This window comes from Sminthopsis crassicaudata, chromosome 2 (genome assembly GCF_048593235.1).
Source record: "Sminthopsis crassicaudata isolate SCR6 chromosome 2, ASM4859323v1, whole genome shotgun sequence".
NCBI classification, from domain to species: domain Eukaryota; kingdom Metazoa; phylum Chordata; class Mammalia; order Dasyuromorphia; family Dasyuridae; genus Sminthopsis; species Sminthopsis crassicaudata.
Genome location: NC_133618.1, coordinates 581,056,621 through 581,081,340, shown reverse-complemented (window position 1 = coordinate 581,081,340; position 24,720 = coordinate 581,056,621). Strand labels below are relative to the sequence as shown.

The following is a 24,720-nucleotide window of genomic DNA, read 5'->3' as shown; positions in this document are numbered from 1 at the left end:
CACATTTATAAATGCATATTTTATTGACTCTATTAGATTATAGACTCTTTGAGGGCAGATACTTTGTAAAACTCAGATCAGTGTCTACCAGTCTACTATAGTACTTTATATCTATTAAAGTTCTAAATAATTATTTTGGAATAAATTAATGTTTATGTAAATTTTCAAATTATTTATTATTAAAAGAGGGGAAAGACTAGCTCCTTGGCCTACTTTAAATATTCTCCTCTCTATATGGACTAGTAGGAAAGAATTCAAATTACTCTCAACAACACTACGCATTCCTCCCCAACAGACACAACTCTTCCCTGAATTCACTTCACTGACGTAATGAAAGGGAAGGAGTCTAGATTTAGGTTTCAGCTAGTTATCTTAGGTGTGCTTATAAATTTTCCAACCTGACATCCTGAAAACAGGATATACTCTGATGTTTACAAAGGAACATAAGACATGTTGAAGGAATCAGAAGGGAGCTCAGTAACTACCTTTGGAGGGATTACCAGTAACTATGAAAGCAAAGTGGCTTTTATCTTCAGATTTGGAAAGCAGCACAAAGAAAAGGAAAGCTTTCTCTGTGAAAAGTTAAAAATATCTAGGTCAACTTTTCTTTTTACAGATTGGGAAACTCAGACACAGAAAGGGCTAATGACTAGCCAAGGTCACATAGATGAATAAGAACTGGAAAATAGGTCTTTTAATTACTAATTGAGTGTCATTTGCTTATACAAAAGCTCCCAAACATATTCATCCTCTCTATCCCAAAAATAAATAACAGCCTCAAAAGCAACTAAGACATAGCTGTAACAATATAACCTGGTGATGGAGTACAGTTAACATGGCTACCAACAAGATAGAGGTCTATCCTCAGCTCAGTCCTCATTCCCCAAAACTAGAGGGCCTTTTGACTCTAAAATCCACCTGCAGGCTTATTGGGAGATGCCTTGCCCTCTCCTCCTTTATGTCTCCTTAGCTCAGCCTTTCTAGCCTGGCTGCCAGGTGATGCAAGCCATATGCTTCAAGTGGAGAGAAATCCGAAATAGAGCAAGAGGCTCCTAATAAGCCATTTTCAATAAAAAGCATGGTGTCCAGAACTGCAAAGTAGAACCACTGATTGGAGAAAGAAGATATTGTTTGTAAAAGGTTTGGCACTGAGCCTGACACATAGTAGGTACTATACAAAAACTACTGTTATTATTATTTTTATTACTATTATGAGTATTGTTAATGGAGGCGAAAGCATGTGCATATCCACACCCATTGCTTCCTTCCATCTTCCCATCCACTTTCACTTGAGGTCATAAGCATGAGTTCTAGGAGCTAATAGAAAGAAGAAAAATTCCACACTGTTTAGACTCATTCTTTAGCAATGAGCCAATTTGTTCAGGATTTGTTATTTTTTAAAAAATGAAGCAAAGATTTCCTTTGCCCTAGGGACTGAGACTGAGCCAGTCAGAGAAACATAGTTGATTGAAAGCAAGGTTATAATGAAAATCTGTTTTGATACAATAAATCCTAAATTCTTTAAAAATAAAACCAAAAAGAAAAAAGGTTTACATAGCTTCCTATCACTATAAAGGTATAATAGGTATTACTTGGTGAAAACACCATTTTATATCATCAAGTTACATAGGAGAGAATTTTTGGTAAACCATTTTCTAGTTAATGAGGTTTTGGTGTATGAAAAAGTTATAATACCTCTATGATTATGAGACCCATTCCAATTCCCCAGAATCTTGTTAATGTGTGTATCATCTGTAAGTCTGATATTCTATGCAGTTGGAAGACATTTTTAGCCTAGATGGAATAAGTAATAGACTTTAAATAGGACAGAAAGTAAAAGTCTGAGTTCAGGTTCAAAAAATCAATGGCACAAAAATAAGATGAGGGAGAGTGGAAACTGGTATTGGCAACAAGAGCACTGATTTTCATTTGATGCAGGCCCTCAAACAACACTACATCACCATCTGCTCCTGTCACCCACCCCTTTTCTGAAGCCTTGGCTACCCCCAACCCTCTTTGAAGCTCCCTCTAGCACTAATATCATTGTTATATTCTCCAATGTCTTGGCCACTGGTCCTCACTGAGCCCTCAGGAGATGAGCACATTCCTAGGCCAACATGTCTGCTCAAGTAGGCTGCTTAGTGACCTTGTTACTACCATCTGGTAGATAACATATCCCCTAAAGGACCCAAAAGTTGGTCTTGTTAAAACTAATATGAAGAAATTGACTTTTTATGTTGTATCTACCCCAGATAGATAGACTATATCAAATTGGTTCTTACTTTGCTGACAGATTGAGCAGAGATGTTGCCTGAAACTGGTTTGGATATGTTTTAATTGTTATGGAAGCATTGAACCAGTTGCTAATGACTTGCCATTCTCAAAGTATTAAACAATTTGTAGAAAGCTTTCTGTGTATGATACCAAAGCCGTTGGAGTCTAGAGAACCAAAACTACAAGTTCTTTGAACTTATTCTTTTGTCATATTTGCAAATATGAAAGAAAACACACCCTCTTATCACAGACTTTGACTTTTTTGTTCTTCAGTTTAGTACCATATGCTATACTTGTCATGGTGATCCAGAAATGTAGACAGAAATCCACATAGCTGACATCTGAAAAATTCAGGGTATGATTTGCCAGGGTATGATGAATTATCTTTGGGAATTACAGCATATGGACAAAATTATTATATTTATGTTATTTAACATGCAAACATTAGAGAATATTGATAACCCAAAAGACCCTCCTTCCTTTTCTTCTGAAGGTGACAGGGGAAAATCCTGTTCAGTTATCTGAAAATTGGCTCAGAGAATTATTGGACCGAGCAACATAAAAGAATATGAATAATCCTGTTTGAACAGTTGTTGGACTTTTAAATAATCACCAACTCTGAGGTCCCAATGAATTTGTAGTCCACTAATTTAAAATTATAATATATTTCACTCAGGCACAGTTTTACCAGGTGACTCTAGAGACCATAGGACATCTTGATGCTCAGGAAAAAAAGAAAAAAGATTCAAATTCCTTGAATTTGAGCAGGTACTGCCCAGATTCAATTAGAAACACTCTCTACTACTACTAAAGGATCTATAGGTCCCATAGTACAGGAAGTATTTGACAATTTATTGAAGCTTTACAGCTCTCTGTTGAATTTGGGGCAATCAGGAGGTACAGTACATAGAGTACTGACACTGGATTCAGGAAAATCTGAATTCAAATTTGACTTCAGACACTTACTAGCTGTGTGATCCTTTACAAGTCAGTTAACCCTGTCTCAGTTCCTCATCTATAAAAAGAGCTGGAGAAGTAAATGGTAAATCCACCCCTTCAGCATCTGTTAAGAAAATCCCAAATGGGGTCATGGAATGTCAAACAAAACTGAATTTCTCAATAACAACATTGAATTAGAAACTGGTGGAAAATAGGGCTCTATGGGTAATGTCGACATAAGCACAAGCACCAAAGACAATGATAAGAAGATTGTTCAGAGTGCTATTGTTCAAAAACTAAGGAATCTGGCAAGATCTGTATGAATTGATGCAAAATGAAGAGTGGAACCTGGAGACCACTGTACACAATTCTAGCAATATGGCAAGATTGATCAACTATGAAAGACAGTTCCAACCCTGATCAAGACAATGGTCCAAGACAATTCCAAAGAATTCATAAAGAAAAACGCTTTCTACCTCTAGAGAGGGAATTCATGAACTCTGAATGCAGATTTTAACATACTATTTTTTTAATACTTAATTTTTCTTGTCTTATTTTGTTTGTGTTTTCTTTTGCAATATGGCTAATAAGGAAATGAGTTTGGCATGACTTTAGATGTATAACTAAAATCAAAGTACTTAGGAGGAGGGCGAGAAAGAATTTGGAACTCAAATTTTAAACTATTATTACAAACTTTTTACATTAAATTGGGAGATGTTTAAAAAAATAAATTTTAAACATAGAATGAGATAATTAGAAAGATAATCTGAAGGAAAGGAAGTTGTTTATCTTAAAATAAGTACTTAAAGTTATAGGAGCTTTAAGCTCAATTTGGTCAACAGTGACATAGTTTTTTTTTTTTTTTTCTAATGTCATTTGATACTGTATTAGGTTACAGGCAGAAGTTTTCCTAATCCAGGGTTGCTTATACCAATGAAATTTCAGGTCCTTGATTTATCCCTAATGTGTCCAAATTAAGAAAGCAAGAAACAAACTGGTCTGCAACAGTCAGATTATATCTGGATATATTCCAGATACAATTCCAACTCTGAGTGCTATGTTTTTGGAGGGATATTAGAAAAACAAATATACAAAAGAGGGGAAGCAAGGATTTTGATTGTCTCAAAACCATATCATATTAATTCATTCAACAAATATTCTGTCATTCAATAAATGTTTATTATTAAATGATTTTATGCCACACACAGAAAGTTTAAAGAACTAAGCCTATTTAGCCTGGAGAAGAAAGTGGAAGATCATGGAGAGTGATAATCATTTTCACATTTGGGGGCCTTCATATAAGCAAAGGTGAGACATCCTACATGACTGAAGAGAGCAGACCAAGGATAATTAGAATTCAGAGGATAACAGATTTCAACTCAATATAAAGATTAGCTTTTTAACAATTACAAAGCAGCCTGCCTGGACTAGTGAGATCTGTCACTAAAAGTGTTTAAAAGAAAATGTATGATTCATCCTGTTAGAAGATTCTTGCATAGAGTAAGGTTAATTAGCTTAACTCTCTAATCTTATGCTGTGGATATTCAACAATTCTATGAATATATTATCATCATCAATTCATGTAATAAATCAAGACAAAAAAAAAAACTCACCATTAATCAAGTGCCAGGTACTGTACTAAGAACTAAGGATACAAGGAAAAGCAAAAGATAGTCTCTGTTCTAAAGAAGCCCAACATCTAAGGGGGATGGGATGGAAGCCAGCATCATTAGGTTGACAAGGATGTAAGGAGGAAATAAGCTATAAGAAGACTGGAAAAGTTGAAATAAGGCAAATTATGAAGGGCTTTTAATACCAACTACATGATTTTACATCTGATATTGAAGGTCACCAGGAGCCACTGGAATTTATTGACTAAGTGAGTGACATTATACTTTAGGAGTGAGTGACCTATATGTTACTGCCACTAAGTAGATGACAGACTAGAAAGAGGAAAGACTCAAAGCAGGTATACCAATTAGAAGACTAGTACAATAGTCCTGGTGTGGTTTGTACTAAGGTAGGGGCAGTGACATAGGAGAGAAGGGAACATATATGACAGATGTGAAAAGGTGGAATCAATAGGACCTGGCAATTGCTTTGATGAGAGGAGATAAAAGACGAAGGAATGGAGGATTTCATCCAGTTTATGAACTAAGGATTAGGTATGGTGGTATCCTTCAACTATAAGAGATGAGTCAGGAAAAGGGGCAAAATATAAGTTATTGCAGCCAAGGGGCTACTAATGGTAAGGTTTCAACTTGCATATACATCTCCAATTCAGGATCATCTGTAGGGTGGTATCTGAATAGTGGAATTCTAAGGGGAAAGATCATATGATATAGTTGATAAAAAACCTATTTCATGATGACAAAGGATCTGGGTAATTCTGCCTGCAGACCTATATCTTTAATCTGTCTACCATATTTATTTTGGAGGAGGAAATTACTAGTAATGTGCTTTATTTAATATTAAAAATGTGTTGTATTCCACTATGCCCAAAAGGCTATAAAACTGTGCATGCCTTTTGATCCAGCAGTGCCATTACTGGGTCTGTATCCTAAGGGAATCATAAAGGGAAAGGGACTCACATGTACAAAAATGTTTGTAGCAGTTCTTTTTGTGGTAGCAAACAATTGGAAAAGGAAGTAGATGCCCATCGATTGGAGAATGGTTAAACAAGTTGTGGCATAAGAAGGTAATGAAAGATTACTGTTCTATTAAAAATGATGAACAAGCTGATTTTAGGAATGTCTGGAAAGATTTACATGAACTGATACAGAGTAAAATAAGTGCAAACAGGAATACATTGTATATAATAATAGCAAGAATGTACAATGATCAACTATTAAAGACTTGGTTTTTCTCAGTAGTTCAGTGATTCAAAGCAATCCCAATAGACTTTGGACAGAAAATACCATCTGCTTCCAGAAAAAGAACTAAAGATTGAATGTAAATCAATACATGCTATGTTCACTTCTTTTTTCTGTTTTTTTTTTTTTTTATCTCTCCCATTTTTTTTCCCTTTTGCTATGATTTTTCTCTCCCAACATGATTCATAAAGCAATGTATGTTAAAATAAATTTTAAAAAAGATTAAAAAATAAAAATGTGTTCCAGAGTTACTTACATAAGCATCCCTAAATAAGATCACTTGACAAATAAAAAAAACTTCACACCTCCATTTATGTTATTTCCACAAAAATAATTAATATAAGACTGAAAATTTCTTGAAGGGGCATGGATGTGCTTTGATCAGAGAGAAAATTCTAGCAGACAACCATATAACTGATCTCTCCTATTACATTATGTCTCTGAGCCAAGCTTGTGACACTTTCTAAATTTCTAATATATTTCATCTTTCTCTGTTATATATTTTAAGGATAATATTACTTCTAAGTCTGCCTCTATCAAACTTCACACACATGCTCTCTATTTTTGTCCTTTTTAGTTATTTGATTTTCTTACATGTATTTATAATTTTTATAATGCTATTTTACCTATCTTATCACCTATATTACTGTTTTTGTATAAGCAATAGGCTTCAAGATCAATATTCCAGTTATGGGTCTTATGCCATCATGACCTGGTGATATCTTTAAAATCAAATATTCTTTCTTGTTTTAAGTTTTCCTTATTTGACACTTTTCCAAAACTCTGTGAATTTGTATAAAATTTCTGAGACCATAAATTTACTGCTTTTGTGGAATTTTACTGTTATGATTTATATGTCTTCTTCCTACATTGAAAATACTATTAATTGTGTATAGTGGACATACACATACACACACAAATACACATGTGAAATTTTCTCCTTCTCCTTGCCTTTTCAGTTTAATAAGTGATGAATTTAATTTAATTAATGCATTAAAAATTTCCCCTACAATAATAAAGCAAAACCTTGCTGTAAAAAGATTCAATCTCTGGAGACAAAAATCATCTCTGGCCTCTGACTTATGGACAAGAGCTTAATTGGGAGCCTTCAAAATTCAAGCCAATATAAAAAAAATTGCTGTGGTATTTTAAAGACATGCTGGCAAATCATAAGCTCCATCCTCAAGTACAAAAGGTGTACCAGAGCTCAGGGGTTTGATATAACCTCATATATATCTCTCTAGTTCCCTGCTGCTCAGGACCTCTAAGAACAGTGTAAGAAGTTCAATTACTCCTCACTCTTATTCTAAGGATTTCTGGAATAAGGGGGATTTATAAGAGAAGGCAGGGAAGGGAAAGGATGAGAGTTTATTTACAAAGATTCAATATTCCCAAGCCTCTGAAATATATAATTTCAAATGTTTATAATCTGGATATTGGTCAGGTACCTTACAAATTACATGTTTACATAGTACATGGAATATTTATCCTGTGGGACATAATTTTCTCTAATACTGTGTTTTCATGGAACTAATTAACAAAGGTTATATTTGCATACTTATTTTTAGGTAATTATGGTCTTCATTAAATATTCTTGCTCTTCTTTAAGAGATAAATCAAGAATAGGTATCACTTGCCCCTAAGAAAGGCAGTCAGGTCTATATAAAAGTAGTTGACTATTCTTTACTTCCACAATGACTTCCAGATCTTCCTCCTACACCTGTCACTTAGCCACCTCTGTTCCTTTCAGATTCACACCATCATTCTATGTATCCTGATTCACATCTCCATTGCCACTATTTGCCAGCTTCTAATTCATTTTACTTTCTTTCTCAAGAAGTTCAATATCTAGATAAGTCTTATTCATTCTACAGAGACAGAGACAAAGGTAAAGACCCAGATAGAGAGAGGAAAAGGAAAAGATAGAAACACAGAGAAAAACAGAGATAAACACACAGAGAGAACATAATATAATAAGAAATCATAGGAATATCACAGTTCCAGATCTTAGGGATAGAATAGTTTGGAGTTATAACAGGAAAGTCTTAAGTTTTCATTGTTTCCACCAGTAGTTAAGATAGAATGTTGGGGGAGTTGTGAATGCTAATGAAATGAGAGAGCTGGATACTCAGATTCACATCATTGTAAATAATGAAATCATCTGGGATGAATTCTTTGCCTCTCTACCTTTGTCTCTATCTATGTCTCTGTATCTCTATGTCTCACCCTATGGACCTGCGTGTATCCTGGGGATATTTTTGAGTTAATCTCTCTTCTTTTATCTCATTCTCCTTTTCCTACTCCTCTTACTGCTCCTCCTCCTGCTGCTGCCATTTCTCCTTCTACTCCCCTTCTCTTTTTTCATCTTCATTATGGCTTTTAGCTCCCCCAACTCTTCCAATTCTCCCAATCATCTTTACTCTGATTTCACTTTTCTTCTTTATAATTTTGACTCCCACCTACATGCTGACTTTCACTTTTAAAATCTTACTTTCTTGTCTTTCTGAAATTTTTACTTTGCCAGGCTATATCCCAGAATCATGCTCTTCTCTTTTTCCCCTAATCATTTTTACTCCCATTCCCAAATACAGAATGCTGTTGGAGGAAGCCATATAAAGAAGCTATACTTCCATCCCCACCTCAATTAATACAAACATAAAAGGTCCAGATACCAAGCTTGAATCAATCAATAATTTAAAGTATTAAGGAATTTTACTACAATCTCGTTATAAAGCATGAACAAGTATTTAATTAATTTGTGAAGATGATAGGGCTCTGGTAACTGGATGAGTGCAAATGATGCCATATAATTGGCTGAGACCAAGTTACACCTTTTGGCCTACATATAAAATTAGCAATAAGTCAATCAGTCTAAAAGTTAAAGATTTTGGTAGAGAGAATTCCATATCTAGGTTTGGAGCTAAAACCTAGATAAAAAGATGACTCAGGAGAGAAAGGAAATATTTTTTCTCTCTTTCTTCTTAGCCATTTCTTCCTTCCACTAGCCAAGTGATCAGAGGAATTGGACCAGTGGCAGATAATATGTCTAGATGGAATTAGAGAAACTGAAACAATAGGAGGTAACACAACCAGCTTGGAGAAAAATAGAAGACAGATATGGAAAAGTAAATATCACCAGATGAAGAAGCAACTAGAAGATTATTGTCTATGGACTCAAGAGACAGTATTTTTGGGGACATAAGGCTCCAGGAGATGTGAATTACTCCTTTCCTACAACCCTCACTAACTTAATCCCAATTCATTAGCATGTCATGGCATCACCTCCCACATGCCCTAGTCATCTTTGGGAATGAAGAACAAACAATAACCCCAAGTGTGTACTATATACACGCATCTCACCACCATTGTATCCTAAACTTGGGTCTCCCCTGCCTGTGGACTGTTGTGTATTTTTGAGAAAATGTGTACCTGGGGTTTAGGGGGAAATATTAGTGTTAACAATTTTTCATATGCCATATAGTAAATGTTTCTGGTAAAATCTAAATGAGGCTATTGGCTGATTACTAATACAAAGCACACCAGTGGGGGGTTGTAAATAATAGCATTGGAAACCTAGTTCCTAGGAACTTGAGTTGTGATATTCAAGCTGTCTTCGAGGACCCCAGCCTGTAAATGTAGGTTAGGGGACTGAGACCCAGATTTGAGACTACATATACAGTCATGTTGATAAGGTCTACAAGTCCACATTATCTAATCTCATTTGGGCCATCGATGTCACACAGCAATCTTTTAAAAAGAATAAAAAAAACTAAGTTTTTTTTTTAATCCTTAATTTATTCTCTACTTATCCCCCACAGTGACTGTTTTAAGTCTTTCTCTTTCCTTTTTAGGCTACTCTCCTCTTTCACAAAAGATAATGTCATCTATAACTTTCCTGTGAAAGATGAGGGCATTTGCCATGAGATCTCTCATCTTCCATATGCTGTGCCACAAAATAGTTCTACATCTCTTCCCATCCTCTTGTCATTTGCCATTTGTCTGAATAATAATAATAATAAAAGCTAGTGTTTATATAACACTTTATGGTTTTCAAAGTATTTTACAAATATTATTGTGTTTGATCCTCACAATGTACCTGGCAGATAGGTTATATTATTATACCTATTATACAGATAAAGAAACTGAGGCATAAGTCAAGTGGCTTGTCCTGATTTACACAACTATTAAGTGTTTGAGAACTGTTCTTCTTGCCATAGCTAACCCTTCTAGTTCTACACCTGATTGATCAACTCTTATCTCTTTGGGAGATTTACGCTCAGATCATTTCCTCTTTCTGAGCTATTTCTAATCTTTCCTCATCTATTAGTTCTTTTGTCAAGAGATTACTAGGTGGTATATTGAAAAGAAAGTTGGATCTGAAATCAGAAAGACTTGAGTTCAAATACACTCCCTGACACTTACTAGCTGTGTGACCCTAGAAAAATCATTGAATCTGTCTGCCTCAGATTTCTCAGGGTAAAACAGAGCTAATAATAGCCCTCCCAGGGTTGTTGTAAAAATTAAATAAGACAATATTCATTAAACACTTAGAATAGTCATTGGCATAAAATAGATAATAAATTCTTCCTTTTTGCCTCATTCCCTCCTTCCTTTCTTCCTATTCTTTCCTTCTTCCCTTCCTATTAATAGATGCGTTCAGGATTCATCTATCCTTTTAAAAAATAGCACTTGGCTTTGTTATCTTTTCAAACTAAAATTCCTCTTGCTTTTTACTAATTAATTATAGAAAAATAGCTTATGCTTGCTAATTTCTCTTAACTCACTGATATCTCAAAGTCTGAAAACTGACTTCTGAAACCCTATCACCCTACTGAAACTAAAACGGTCACTAATGATCTTGAAACTGATAAATAAATCTGATAGCCTTATTTCAATCCTCATTCTTCTAAATATCTTTGAAGATTTTGATATCATTGATTACCTTATCCCAGAAATTTGCAGATAATTTTTCTTCTTGGTTTCTATGTCACTTTGTTCATCTGTTTCCTATACCTATCCTACTATTTCTTCTTATTATCTGGGACAGGACTATTATATAGTACCCTAAGCCCTTGTGTCCCTCAATATTTGGTTCTGGACCCTTATTTCTTCTGCTTAATTTCACCTTTGATGAGTTAATTGATTTTTATTTATCATCTTTATGTATTTGACTTTCCCAAAACTTTCTCTATCAGTATTTACATAAATTTATATATGTATATAATTATATATTATACATATAATAATGGAGAAATGTATATATAGACAAATAGATTAATCTATTATATAAATAGATAAACAGAGATATATCTATATAAATGTATTTACATAGATATATAGCTTATATATCTCCCCTTAGGACAGTTAGGTGGCACAGTGAATAGAATACCAGATTTAGAATCAGGAAGACTCATCTTCTTTATTCAAATCTGATCTCAGAAATTTACTAGCAGTATGTTCCTGGTAGAGTCACTTAACCCTGTTTGCCTTGGTTACTCATCTGCAAAATGAACTGGAGAAGGAAATGTATCTTTGCTAAGAAAAGCTCAAATGGGGCCTGAAGCATTGGACATGACTGAAAAACAACTAAACAACAAATTTCTCCTTGGCTCTAGTTCCATATCATCTTTATTTGTCTGAGTGGCCTTTCTATCTTTATATTTCATCAGTATATCACATTCAATATGTGTAAAATAAATTGTCCTTTGATTTTGTCTTTTAGTTCCCTCTTCCTGTTTCTATATAAGGCACCACAATATACTGAAGACTCAGTTTCATGCTCAAATCTTCTCTTTCCCTTCTGAGGAATCTACCATGTACAAAGACAAATTAAATAAAAGATAATACAAGGAAGGAGAGATCAGTGGTATCAACTGTGCTCCCCTTATTCGTTTTCACTCATTTTGTCCTCAGAGTCTGACAAGTAGTGTTTAATAAATGACTGTTGTCTATCCTCAAGGAAAATATTATTTAAAATTTCAAATGTCATTGCCTTGGCAGTGAGTCCTGTTAGTCAACAAGTATTTTTAGTGCTTTCTATGTGATAATTAAAATAATTACCCAATTAATTCTTCTTATAGCAAATCTGAATTTTTGCATAGCATATTTTCTTAAAGCAAAGGATACTTTCATATAAATTCAAATTTCATTTAAAAAGAAAACTGTGTTGGTACATTTCTTTCAGAATTATACTAAAGGAGGCATGAAATTATGAACTGAATATCATTACATCAAAATCCTTACTCCAAAGAACAAGGAAATGTTTAGAGATTGGTCGGTGTTGGTCTATTTCTATAGGGCTTCTCTAAAGACTAAAGAAGTCTTTCCCCCTCCTTCCTCCTTTCCCTTGCCCAAGAGGTCAAAGATAAGGAGAAATGTCAGTAATGGAGCTCTACATCCTACATCTTCCCAGTCCATTAAAATGTAAATTAGAGAGGAATGGCTGGTTCCCCCTGGCCCTAGCTCAGCACCGCTGTGTATCAACCTTGCTTCTGCAGCACTCACATCCGTCAGTTGTCCTCGCCTCCATGTGTACAAGGTCAGGCTCCTTATCCAAGCCTGTGACTGACCTAGAGAAGAAAGAGAGTATTTGTGAGAATGGGCCAAAAATAAGACCACGTCTAAAGCATACAATTCTCTCCTTTCAGGAAATTTGGTCAAATCTGCCAGATAGCAGAGCTACACATCACCAAGTTCTGAAGTTCTACAAAACGGACTATTTTTTATGAAAGGGGCAAGATGTGATATGGTCCTTTGAAACCTCCTTTGTGTTGCTACTGTGATGTAGTAAAAGGGGCATTAAGTATTGCATCAAAAGACCTATGTTGAATTTCAAGATTTAACCACTATGCTCTATGTAATGGGTATCTCTCTGGGAATCAGTTTTCTTATACATAAAATGGGAGACTAGCATCACAAGGAAAGCATTGTGGCTAAGCTATAGGGAACTGAAAGACTGTTTATGTCAGGGGGGATAGGAAGGATAGGAAGTTACATCAGACTTTTCCCAAGCTGGGGGGAGGCATAAGGCAAATTATTGTGGAGAGAAATAACAGTTTCTGGGACTAGTCCTTTTGATTCTGATCTTGCAAGGATTCATAGAGTTGGGTGAGAAAAATGCAGAAACTTTTTTTAAAGTAGAGTTCCAAGGCTGCAAAAAATTTTCCGGTTGTATCTGAGTGTATGTATTTCCAGGAAGGTTCCATATACATGGCTATAATGCTAAGCTAGTCAAAGTCTAATGCCCAAAGACCACCACAGAGATCTAACAAGGATGTGTCTATGCAACAAGGCCAATATAAACTGTTTTCTCAGCCATAATCTTTCCTTTCCTTTTTTCTCTCTTTCCTCTCTTCCAAAAGGCATATAAAATATCAGGGGTTTGAGGATACCAAACATCAGTGGTTATGAGATTCTGGAAATTAAGTGCTTATTTATCTCTAGTGATGTTGTAATGATAGAATAAGAAAATAATTGGTAAGTAACTTGTAACCTGTAAAATTACTTTATAAATGTCACTCATATGCTATCAGAATAATCATTATCATCATGTTATTGTACCACACTTAGCTAAGGGTCACTTAGCTGACAACCTTAACTATCTGGATGGTACATTTGGAGTTGTAAAGAAAACATCAAAGGCTGACAATATATCACAGATGTTGGGAAAGTTCATGCCCTGAAACCAATGCATTTTATTCACCGGGGAGCTCCTAAATCCTTCCTTTCAATTATGTTTACTCTTTGTTTCTGATACAATTCTAACATGCTTGACTATCTGTTTTCTTAGCACAACTTATATTTGAAGAAGCAAATTTCAAAGGGAATTGCTAAAAGTATACTGATAGTGGGGAAAAGATACAGCTCAGCTGACAGACAGATTAGGTAGAAAGAGGAGAAAAATGATTTAAACGTACACACACATACACAGAACTTAAAAAAAAAAAAATGGACCATTTTAGCCCTGGAACTGGAGTCAGAAAGATTTGAGTTCAAAACTTGCCTCAGATTCTTGCTAGCTGTGTGACCTTATGTGAGCCATTGAACTCTTTCAGGCTCAATTCAAAAAAGAGATAATAACAACACCAGGGTGTTGGTTTCTTACTAAGTGCTAATGAGATAATGAGATATTAGGTTCTTACTAAGTGCTAAATCGGTACTTAACAATTCTCTAGTTCAGGCCTTTAAGGGGAGTTTTACCCCTTTGAACTTCTAGGGAGGAGCTTACATGTTTAAGAGGAGCAAGTTCATTGGTTGAAGTATTTCTCCCACAAGCCCCTGAGTTATTCCATGCCCATTCTCTGGGAGGATAAAAGAAGAAGTTAGAGTCTGGAAAGTCAGTTCTGGATTAGATCAAGGAGAAGACATCCCATGGATTCGCAAGTGAAGAGGACAGAGATAAAAATTCACAGAGAAAAGAAACCTCCTCCCAGAGAAGAATTACAACTGAGAGATGGATCAGAACTTTATACCAGGGTGATGACTATTGTTGTCGTCGTTATTGTTATTTATTTCCTGGGCACATAACCCAATAAAGTATAATCAGCTCTGAAGACATCATATTATTGAGTAAAAGATAAGCACTTGCTAATACATTTAGATGGATGATACTGACTCATCAAAAATAGTTATTATATTCAGTACTCTCTGTTTAATAAGGTTGAGATTTCTTTTAAAAAATAATTTGGACACTTAATATTAACTTTTTCAGAATAGAAAAATTGTGTTATCCACAAAATTCACATGTTAAAAAAAAATTCCTAAAGGTGTATAATAATGATGATCACCTATATAAAACTTTTCACTTTACAAAGCTCTTTTATATGTATTATTTCATTTCTTCCTCATAACAAAAGACAGAAGTAAAACAAGTATCAGAATCATAAAAGAATAAAATCTTAGGGGCTTGAGAGGTACAGTTAAGTCCTTATTTGAAGCAAAAAATCCCTTCTGAAACATCCTGTCAAGTATTCATCTATTCTAAACTGCATATATCCTGTATACCATATATTCAAGAAAAATAGAATTCAGAATACTTAAGACAGTTGTCCAAATTCACCTAGTAATTTAGGGGCAGAAATTGGGTTAGATTCCCAGCCCCAAAACACAGTTGAGAGAGTTAAATGTTGAAGGGCTTTCAGTTATCAATATCATTTTTTCCCTGAAACTAGAGACAATCTAGTTAGTGAAGCTGGAACCAATCTTGGAGTCAGAAAGACTCATCATTCTGAATTTAAATCTGGCCTCATATGCTTAGTATATTTGTTTGCTTCAATTTCCTCATCTGTAAAATGAGCTGGAGTAAGAAATGTCAAGGCACTCTGATACCTTTATTAAAAAAAGCCTAAAAAGGATTACTAAGAGTACACATGTATCAAAGCTAAACAAAAACAAAAACAAAAGCTAGTTCATTGGGTCCATTGTACTAATTAAAAGAAATTAAGAGAGCTAGATTTGGTTTTAGAGAGCAATGATAAAGGCAGTATGATATGGATGAGAATCATCCAGCTAGTATTGAGTTGGAGGAGGCAAGCTGTCTCCTTTATCAAACCAATAATATCATATCTTAACATCTTGTGGGCATGACCAAATTACACACAGAAAGCAACTGGAAAAATCATGCAAGGCCATCATGAAGATTCAAGCTATAGGCATAGAAAGTTGTATTAGAAATTTGAGGTGCATTGAGTGCTGTAGGGATGGAGAGGAAAAACCCTAAGGTGCACATCTGGAGAAGGATTTCTAGGAGGCAGTCTAATTGAAGATAATTTGGGGCATAGATTGTCTGTGACAATATACCCATTATTTCAGGAATGAAGGCTGTGTTTGGTAGCACAAGAGATTATCCTAACATTCAGTTGAATGTTCTGAAATCATTCCTGCCATTTTCTACATTGTCATAAGATCTAGCGCAGTGGTCCAGTGGTCAAAGTGTGGTTCAGAAAATAATAGGGTCTATGAAACCCCTTCAAAACGAATATAAATTCAAAATTGGTTTTTATTTCTTATATGGCAAATATCTACATATATAAGCCATATAAACAAAAACTCTTCAGGTAGAACTCAATAATTTATAATAGCATAAAGCTACTGAGAATAAAAGTTTCAGGACCACTGGCCTCAAATTAGAACCAATTTTATGAAACCTTCAGGTTGAAATGGAACACTGGAAGACATCAAGACATCAAGAATGACACCAAGAAAAAAAATACAACCCTGCCAACTGAGAGCTAATAATAAAGGCTTTCCCCAACTATTCCCTAATTCCTCTCTTACTCCTTAGATCCTACTTGCCTTTCCTTCCCTCCTCCTCCTCTTCCCTCTGACTTTAAAGGTCAGCTTCATTCAAACACATTGATAATTATATATGATTTACATTATTGATAAGAGATATGCAAAGTAAGACAATTCTGAAATACCACTACACACCTGTCAGATGGGCTAAGATGCCAGGAAAAGAAAATGACGAATGTTGGAGGACATATGGGAAAACTGGGACACTGATGCATTGTTAGTGGAGTTGTGAATGGATCCAACCATTCTGGAAAGCAATTTGGAACTATACTCAAAAAGTTATCAAACTGTGCATACCCTTTGATCCAGCAACATTACTACTGGGCTTATATCCCAAAGAGATATTAAAGAAGGGAAAGGGACCTATAAGTGCAAAAATGTTTCTGGCAACCCTTTTCATAGTGACTAGAAATTGGAAATTGAATGAGTGTCCATCAATTGGAGAATGGCTTAGTAAATTATGGTATATGAATGCTATGGAATATTATTGTTTTGTAAGAAATGACTAGCAGGATGATTTCAGAAAGGCCTGGAGAGACTGAACTGACGCTGAGTGAAATGAGCAGAACCAGATCATAATACACTTCAACAACAATACTATATGAGGATCAATTCTGATGGAAGTGACTCTCTTTGGCAATGAGAGGATCCAAATCAGTTCCAATTGATCAGTGATGAACAGAATCAGCTATACCCAGGGAAAGAACACTGAGAAATGAGTGTGAACCACAATATAGTATTTGCACTCTCTCTCTTGTTCTTTGCTTACATTTTTGTTTTTTTCCCAGGTTATTTTTACCCTCTTTCTAAATCCATTTTTTCTTGTGCAACAAGATAAATGTATAAATATGTATATGTATATGTATATATATATATTATTTAATATATGCTTTAACATGTTTAACATGTAAGGGACTGCCTGCTATCCAGGGGATGGGGTGAAGGGAAGGAGGGGAAAAGTTGGAACAGAAATGTTTGCAAGGGTCAGTGTTTGAAAAATTACCCATGCATATGTTCTGTCAATAAAAAGCTATAATAATAATTTAAAAAGTTATATTTGATTTAGCCCATGAGCTGTTTCATGTAAGAGATCGTATATTCTGTGAAAGTGATAAATGTCTCATGAGTTCTTCACTTCTTAAACCACTCTCCCACTTGGTACTTCCTTAATATTATACTTCTTCAGGACATAGAAAATCATATGAACATTTTTTTTTCCTCTGAGGCTGGGGTTAAGTGACTTGCCCAGGGTCTCACAGCTAGGAAGTGTTAAGTGTATGAGAACAAATTTGAACTCGGGTCCTCTGGAATTCAGGGCTGGTGCTCTATCCACTGTGCCACCTAGCTGCCCCCATCACATGAACATTTGGGGTAGATTCCCTAAATTTATGTATCTTATTTTCTTTTGAGTTACTTCAGTTATGCTTTGCTCAGAATGCACAGCACCTTCTCTGATGAGAGCATACCACAATGGGTGATCTTATGCCAATGTTGCCCATTTCACACAATCAGTTCCAAAGTTCTTCAATGAGACTTTGAAACTGTTCTTGTATCATTTCTTTTGTGGACACTTGCCTTGTGTAAATTCTCCATAACATAGTCTTTTAGGTAAGCATTACTTTTGGTATTCGAAAAGCATAGCCAGCCCATCAGAGTTGACTTCTCTGCAGTAGGATTTGAATGCTTGGCAATTTAGTTCAAAAAAGGACCTTGGTGTTCTGTATCTTAAACTTTAAGGTGATCTTCAGAATCTTCCAAAGATAAGTTAAATGGAAGAGATTCTGTTTCCTAGTATGAAAGATTATCCATTCTTAAACTATCTAGGCCTCACAGGAATAGATACATGACTAATTGAAAGATGGGGAACCATATATAGAAAATTTATTTTATTGGATTTATATAGATTTCTCAATGTTTTCAACTCTTCATTTGGTTTCATGTTAGAGGGAACTCAGTGGCCTGCTTGTGGCCAGAGGATAAGAAAAATCTCTTAGATTTTCAAAGAATGAGGAGTTGTTATCATTAGATTTTGATCATTTTGAAGACAGGGATTGTCTTTTGCCTTTTTTTTTGTATCCTTAGTGCTTTTCACAGTACTTGGCACACACAGGAATTTAATAAATGTTTATTGACAGACTATTGTCAGTCAATAAGACAGTCAGTCAAAGCCAGACAGCTGCAATTGACAGTTGGAGACCCTTGTTTTTATCTCCTACAAAACATACCTAGTTCCTACAGGAATTTGGGGCTATCAGACCCTGGGTTAACAGATACAATTTGCCATTGCCTATCCCTGTGCCCTCTGTTCTCATAACTGGATAGATAATAGCAATACAGGCTACGTCTTCTTTCCATATCCTGGCAATAACAAGGACACTATTTGTTTGTTTGTTTGTTTTTTCTCCTGGATAAGTACATTATGTCTTGCAAGTTGGTGGCTAGGCCCATTTCCCTATCAGAGCCCCATCAGCTGCCCAGCTAAGAGACAGAAGCATCAGAAAAGAATCTAATGGTTTCCAATCATCCAATGGTATAGCCAACCATAAATAAGTAGTGTTGGGGATGAGCAGAATAATAAGAAAATCATTGACCTTATAAGATTGTTATTAGGATCAAAAGAGGTATCTGAAAAGAACTTAGCACGGGGCCTGGCACAGAATAGGTGCTATATAATATATATTTTTTAATTCCTTCTATAGTCTCCTTCAGTGAAGTAAGTCCTTTGAAACCTATTCTATCCCTTTTAGGTTGTTGATGTCTCTAGGCTCTAACACTTCCCTTACAAGAACTTTCCTGATGGTCATACAGATGTCAGCTCAGAGCCATAGTCTCAGAAAAGGACAAAGTAACCTAATTCAGTGTTATGAACAAATACCGCCCGAATAAAGAATTATAAACTATTAACCACATGAAAGAATTTAAAAAAAATGTCCATTAAAATATCAAAGTTTCATCTCACAGACAGAAAATTGGCACAGTTAGCAAAAAGGAAGGAATAATTGATGCTGGAAGGGATATGGAAAAACTAATACATTACTGGTAGAGCTATGTATCAGTATAATTTTTCAGGAAAACAGTTTGGAAATGTGAAAAGTAAGTGGCTAAATGTCTATACTGTTTGACCCAAAGGTTCCATTTGTAAAGTGTATATCACAAAGAGATAAATGACAAAATGGTATCATAGAAACCAAAATATTTATAGTCACATTAATTTTTTTTTGTGGCTACAAGAAAGAACTAGAAACAACATAGATGCCCATTGATTGGAAGAATGACTAATGTAATAGAGTATTATTAAACTGTAAGAATGATGCACATGACTAATACAGAGATACATGAAAAGATATATGTGAACTGATGCAAAGAAGGCAAAGCCATGAAAACAACATGTAATGTAAAGCAAACATCACTGTAAATAATAGGGTTTGTGAGAATCAGAAGAGAAAAAAAAATCACAAAATAATTTAGTATAATATTAGGAAAGTATATAGAGCAAATTTGGCCTCAAATAAAAGCTATCAGATGTGATCTTAACACTTCCCAAATTCCTTTTGCAGAAATGGAATAAGAACCCAACATAGGTATGAAATGTCATATCTAACATTTAACATCAGATATTTGATATTTTGATTGGTTTTGATGTATTTTTCTCTTCTTATTTTCATTTTGTAAAAATTCTTTATTATAAAGAATGGCCTTCTGGGGAAAATATAGGCCATTAAAAACAAAAGTTATATTAACAATATATTTTTAAAGAACCTAATTTTGATTGAAATTTTTCATTAGAAATAATAGTTATTCATAATCTGAGCATCTCAGTCACTAGACTCTTGCATACTTGTTATGGTGACATTATCTTTTGCTCCCATCTGTGAATCTATATCTTTCCCAAAACACATGGATAAATAGCTTTTATGTCAATGACTGAACTTCTGATTCAGTGAATAACATCTAAAACCCCAAATCCAGAAATCCAAGGAATAGCTAAGGCATGAGTCATGGATTATGAGGTATCCTTGACTTCCTATGTATCTGGCATTTTCTGTATTAGAATCTTCTACACCCATGGGTACTCAGTTGCTAGACAATGTCAGGTCTCTCTGTCAGCAACATCAGGCTAGAGGTTGAGAATGAGAATAAATCAATTAATGTGTAGTTTCAGTCCAAGTATTCCCATCGTAATTCAAAGGTCAATTCTTCTATCTGTAAATAATCTCTGAAAGTGGTTATGGACATGCACACACAAAAAAAACCAGGACTATGTCTTTAGCCAACCAGAGGATGATCCTTTCCACATCTAGGTAGGCTGATCCACTGGCCCCATACTCAAAGTCTTGCCAACTGGAAGAAATCTGTCAGACTTTGGTGGCACAGTCTTAATGAGCTCAAGGTTATCTCCACACCAGGATGAGATATTGGAGTAGGACATTAATAGAAAAATCACATAATAACAATAACAGGACAAGTCCAATTACTGATAAGACATAAAGTTTCACATAATTTAAACTATTCCCAAAGAAGAATATATTTTAAAATCCCTTCATTCCAAGTAGTTTGGCAATGAATAGTCAATAAGGCAATACCTATTAATATAGTTTTAAAAATTTAATGGATAAATGTTATATCTGATGGATTGTGAGCAGTAGTTATATTCATTGATGATACTAAATGGAGGGGAAAAGAATAAACATTTTCATAGTATCTCTGTGTCAGTTATTATATTAAGTGATTTTTACAAATACTAACAGCTTTAATATATTTTGTCAATTTCTCTCAGGTACTTTGGATTTGAACTTATGGTATGGTAATTTATCATCTGTTACTTTAGAAAGGCTAATTCTATACCCCCATATCTCTAAACCTCTATACTCTTCTGTTCTATCATTCCATCCAACTGACTATGTCTTCTAAAGTATCTAGTAGACGCTAAATTTTAATAGCTTTCAGTGACATATTGAAGTTTCAACCATTTCATTGAAGTAATTCAGTGAATCATATAGCACTTATCTAGCACCTACTATGTGCAAGACACAAAGCTAAGCATTAGGGATACAAAGAAAAGGGAGAGGAGATGAGGGGAAAGGGACTTGATTTTACTCCCAAGAAGCTCATGGACTTATGTGGTAGACAATGGGCAAACAGCTACATATAAACAAGATACATGCAGGATAAACTGAATGAAGTCTCAAGGCACTAAAATTAAGGAAGATAGGCAAAAAAGCATCTTGCAGAAAGTGGGATTTTGGCTGAGATTTGAAGAAAGACAAGGTAGCAAAGTGAGGAAAGAGAGCATTCCAGGCATGGGGGAAGCAAGTAAAGTGCTCAGAGAAAGGAGATGAAATGTTATTTTTGAAGAAGAGCAAGGAGGTCACTATCACTGGATAATAGAGTACATGAATGGGATAGCAAAGTATTAGTAGAGTGGCAGGGTGGAAAGATAAATGAAGGCAGGTCATGAATGCATGCTTTAAAAGTCCCAATTTTATAATTGATCCTACAGACTATGATAGAGAACTACTGAAGTTTGTTGAATTGACAGTAGGGGAGATATATGGTCAGATCTGCATTTTAAGAAAATCACTTTGACAGTGGAGTGGAGGATGGACTGGAATAGGGTTAGATTTAAGGTAGGGGGACCAACTAACAAGTTGTTGCAATAGTCTGGGAGATATAGCATCTAAGTGAAGATATGGTTAGTAAATAAAAGCTTTTAGGGACAACAAGCTAAGGGAATCACAAATCAAGTCAATGAGCAAATCTTGACTGAATACCTAATGTGCTAATCAAGATGGAGAATATAAAGATAGATAAGCCATGATCTTTATCATCAAGGTACTTCCTCTGGAAAGAAAACAAACCTGAACACCCAACAAGATAGCAGAGACTGGATCAAAAGAGGAAAGGTAAATCATTGCCAAGGGTGCATTACAGATGGAACACATTGAGGGATACTTGTTATATGCCTTTCTGTAAATGAGAATTTTGTAACAACAAAAAAAAAAGTTTATATGTATGCTCTCTATGTCCAACAAAGAAATATTAAGTTCAGTCTTCAAATTAGTCAGTTGGTAATGAGTGAAATGACTAGTATGGAATCATGAATTTATTGCACAGCCTTGTGTCTGATATTATAGCCGTATAAAACTGTGCAGTATATTAAAGCATAGAATAGCAAAAAAATTCTTTGTTGGAAAAGTTGGGAGACAGAAGACCCAAATTCTAATCCTGGTCTTGAATTCAGTGTGTAACCATGACTCCACTCTCTTTAATGGAGATAAAATAAAAACAGTGGTTTGTATCAGCTGATTCAAAATTCCTCTTACCATTGCTGTAACATTATACAGTTCTGTGAAAGTGATGTGGATGGACACCAGGAATAGATGAAAAACTGGTGGGAAGATACTGAAATAGAACATTACATTTTTTCCAAAACCAAACGATGATGATGAAGATGAGGAGGGGGATGATAATCTTATGATATATAATGGCTATAAAACAAGGGATTTATCACTTAATTTATTCTGTGCCTCAGGCAAATAAATGTCTGTAGAACTTAGGCCCAAATTGTCACTCTGGATCGATGGAAGTAGTTTCCAGAAAAGAAGTTCCCCATACCAAGAAAAACAGAGATTTGAGATCTAGACCATACACACACTCCCCACACATATTAGTTCACATTCATCAGACTCAAAGCGTCTACACAGCAGGCACAATTTATCAAACACAGCAGGAGTGAAGGAGAGATGGGTAGAGGCATCTCAGCAGAGGGAAAGGAGAAAACATCAATTTTTAAAGCTTGCCTAGAGCATACTAATGGCTTCTCAGTCCTAGCGCTTTTGAAAGAACACTGCATCTGGAATCAGAAAATTCTGGTTCCCATTCTGCTCCTGCTGCTTACTATCTATGTGACCTTTGCTAAGTACCACTTAGCCTTCCTGGCTGGCATTCTCCTCATATGTCAAAGGAAGGCAGTTAGACAAGGTGACCTCTGAGGTGCCCCAGAGTTCAGGATCAAGGACCCCTGCAAGAAAGACAATGATGTGACCTTCAGGAAGAAACTTTCTCTCTCTGAACTGGTTTCCTTTTCCATGTTTCTTAGCTGATCTTTCAAGTCTCTCCCAACCTTAAAATTCCAAGGTTCTGTGATGCTAAAATTCTATGACTCCAAAGGAGGATGTAATAAAGTGTTAGATTTTGTGGTACAGACTAAGGTCTGCATAAATGTCAGTGAATTACTCTGAAAACAGAAAGCCCACAGAAAGAGGACATACAAGATCTTTTATAAAAATTCTGGAGGGGGGAAAACCAAAAGGGAAAAGGTGCATTTATGGGTTAAATATGTGCAGAAGGGGAAACCAGCTGTCTCTGGTCGTTCTAATCAAATGAATGGATGTTGCCAATTAGCATAGGAACATCATTAATTGTATCCTGCATAAAATGCTCCTCTCTCAAGTTTTGCCACATAGCTAACTGTACAAGACACACATGCTGCAGACTCAGCACCAATGAACCCATCATTAGGTAGTGTGCTATTGCTCCTGGCTTCAAATTTCACATACTGGCCTAGACAAGAGAAAATATCTTTGGCAAAATGTTCCTGCCTTTTGGAAAGATGAAATGTATTTGAACAGAGGCTATATGCAGCCCATATATACCAAATGCACTAGTTTAGGGCTTATCATTTTATACACCATTGGACACATCATGTCTCCAAAATGAATCCAAATGACAGAGAAAGAAAAATGAATATCTGTCCTTCTGTACCTTCTCCTTCTCTAGGTGGCACAGGATAGACTGTTAGCCCTAGAATCAAAAGTTTAAGTTCAAATGAGGCTTCAAACACTTATCAGCTATGGGACCTAAGGGAAGCCACTTAATTTCTATTTATCTTTAGTTTCCTTACCAGTAAAATGAGGATATAATAGCCTCTATCTCCCAGGTTTGTTGTGACAATCAAATGAGAAAATATATCTAAAGTGTTTAGCATGCAGCAAATTCTTTAAATTCTTTTTTTTATTAAAGCTTTTTTCTTTTTTTCTTATTTTCAGAACATATGTATGGCTAATTTTCAGCATTCACCCTTATAAAACCTTGTGTTCCAAATTTTTCCCTCTCTTCCCCTCACTCTCACCCCTAGATGGCAAATATGTTAAACAGCATATAGTAAGTTCTATATAAATGTTATCATTCTCCTTATCATTGTCATTATCATCATTTAGTTTTGGGGAAAAAAGTAATGCTCCATTTCAATAATTCCCACTACTTATTCATGTATTCCCGGTGTCCATCCACATCACTTTCATAGAACCATATAATTTTAGAGTTATGGTAAACTGAATTT

The 24,720-nt window shown here is 35.2% G+C and overlaps 1 protein-coding gene across 1 annotated transcript in view; it reads right to left on the bottom strand.

Annotated features, from left to right (window-relative positions):
* SORCS3 (sortilin related VPS10 domain containing receptor 3) overlaps positions 1-24,720 on the bottom strand; it is a 694,559-nt gene that overhangs the window by 221,832 nt on the left and 448,007 nt on the right. Inside the window, 1 exon segment of the mRNA XM_074284861.1 lies at positions 12,557-12,655. Coding sequence (XP_074140962.1) covers positions 12,557-12,655 — 99 coding nt within the window.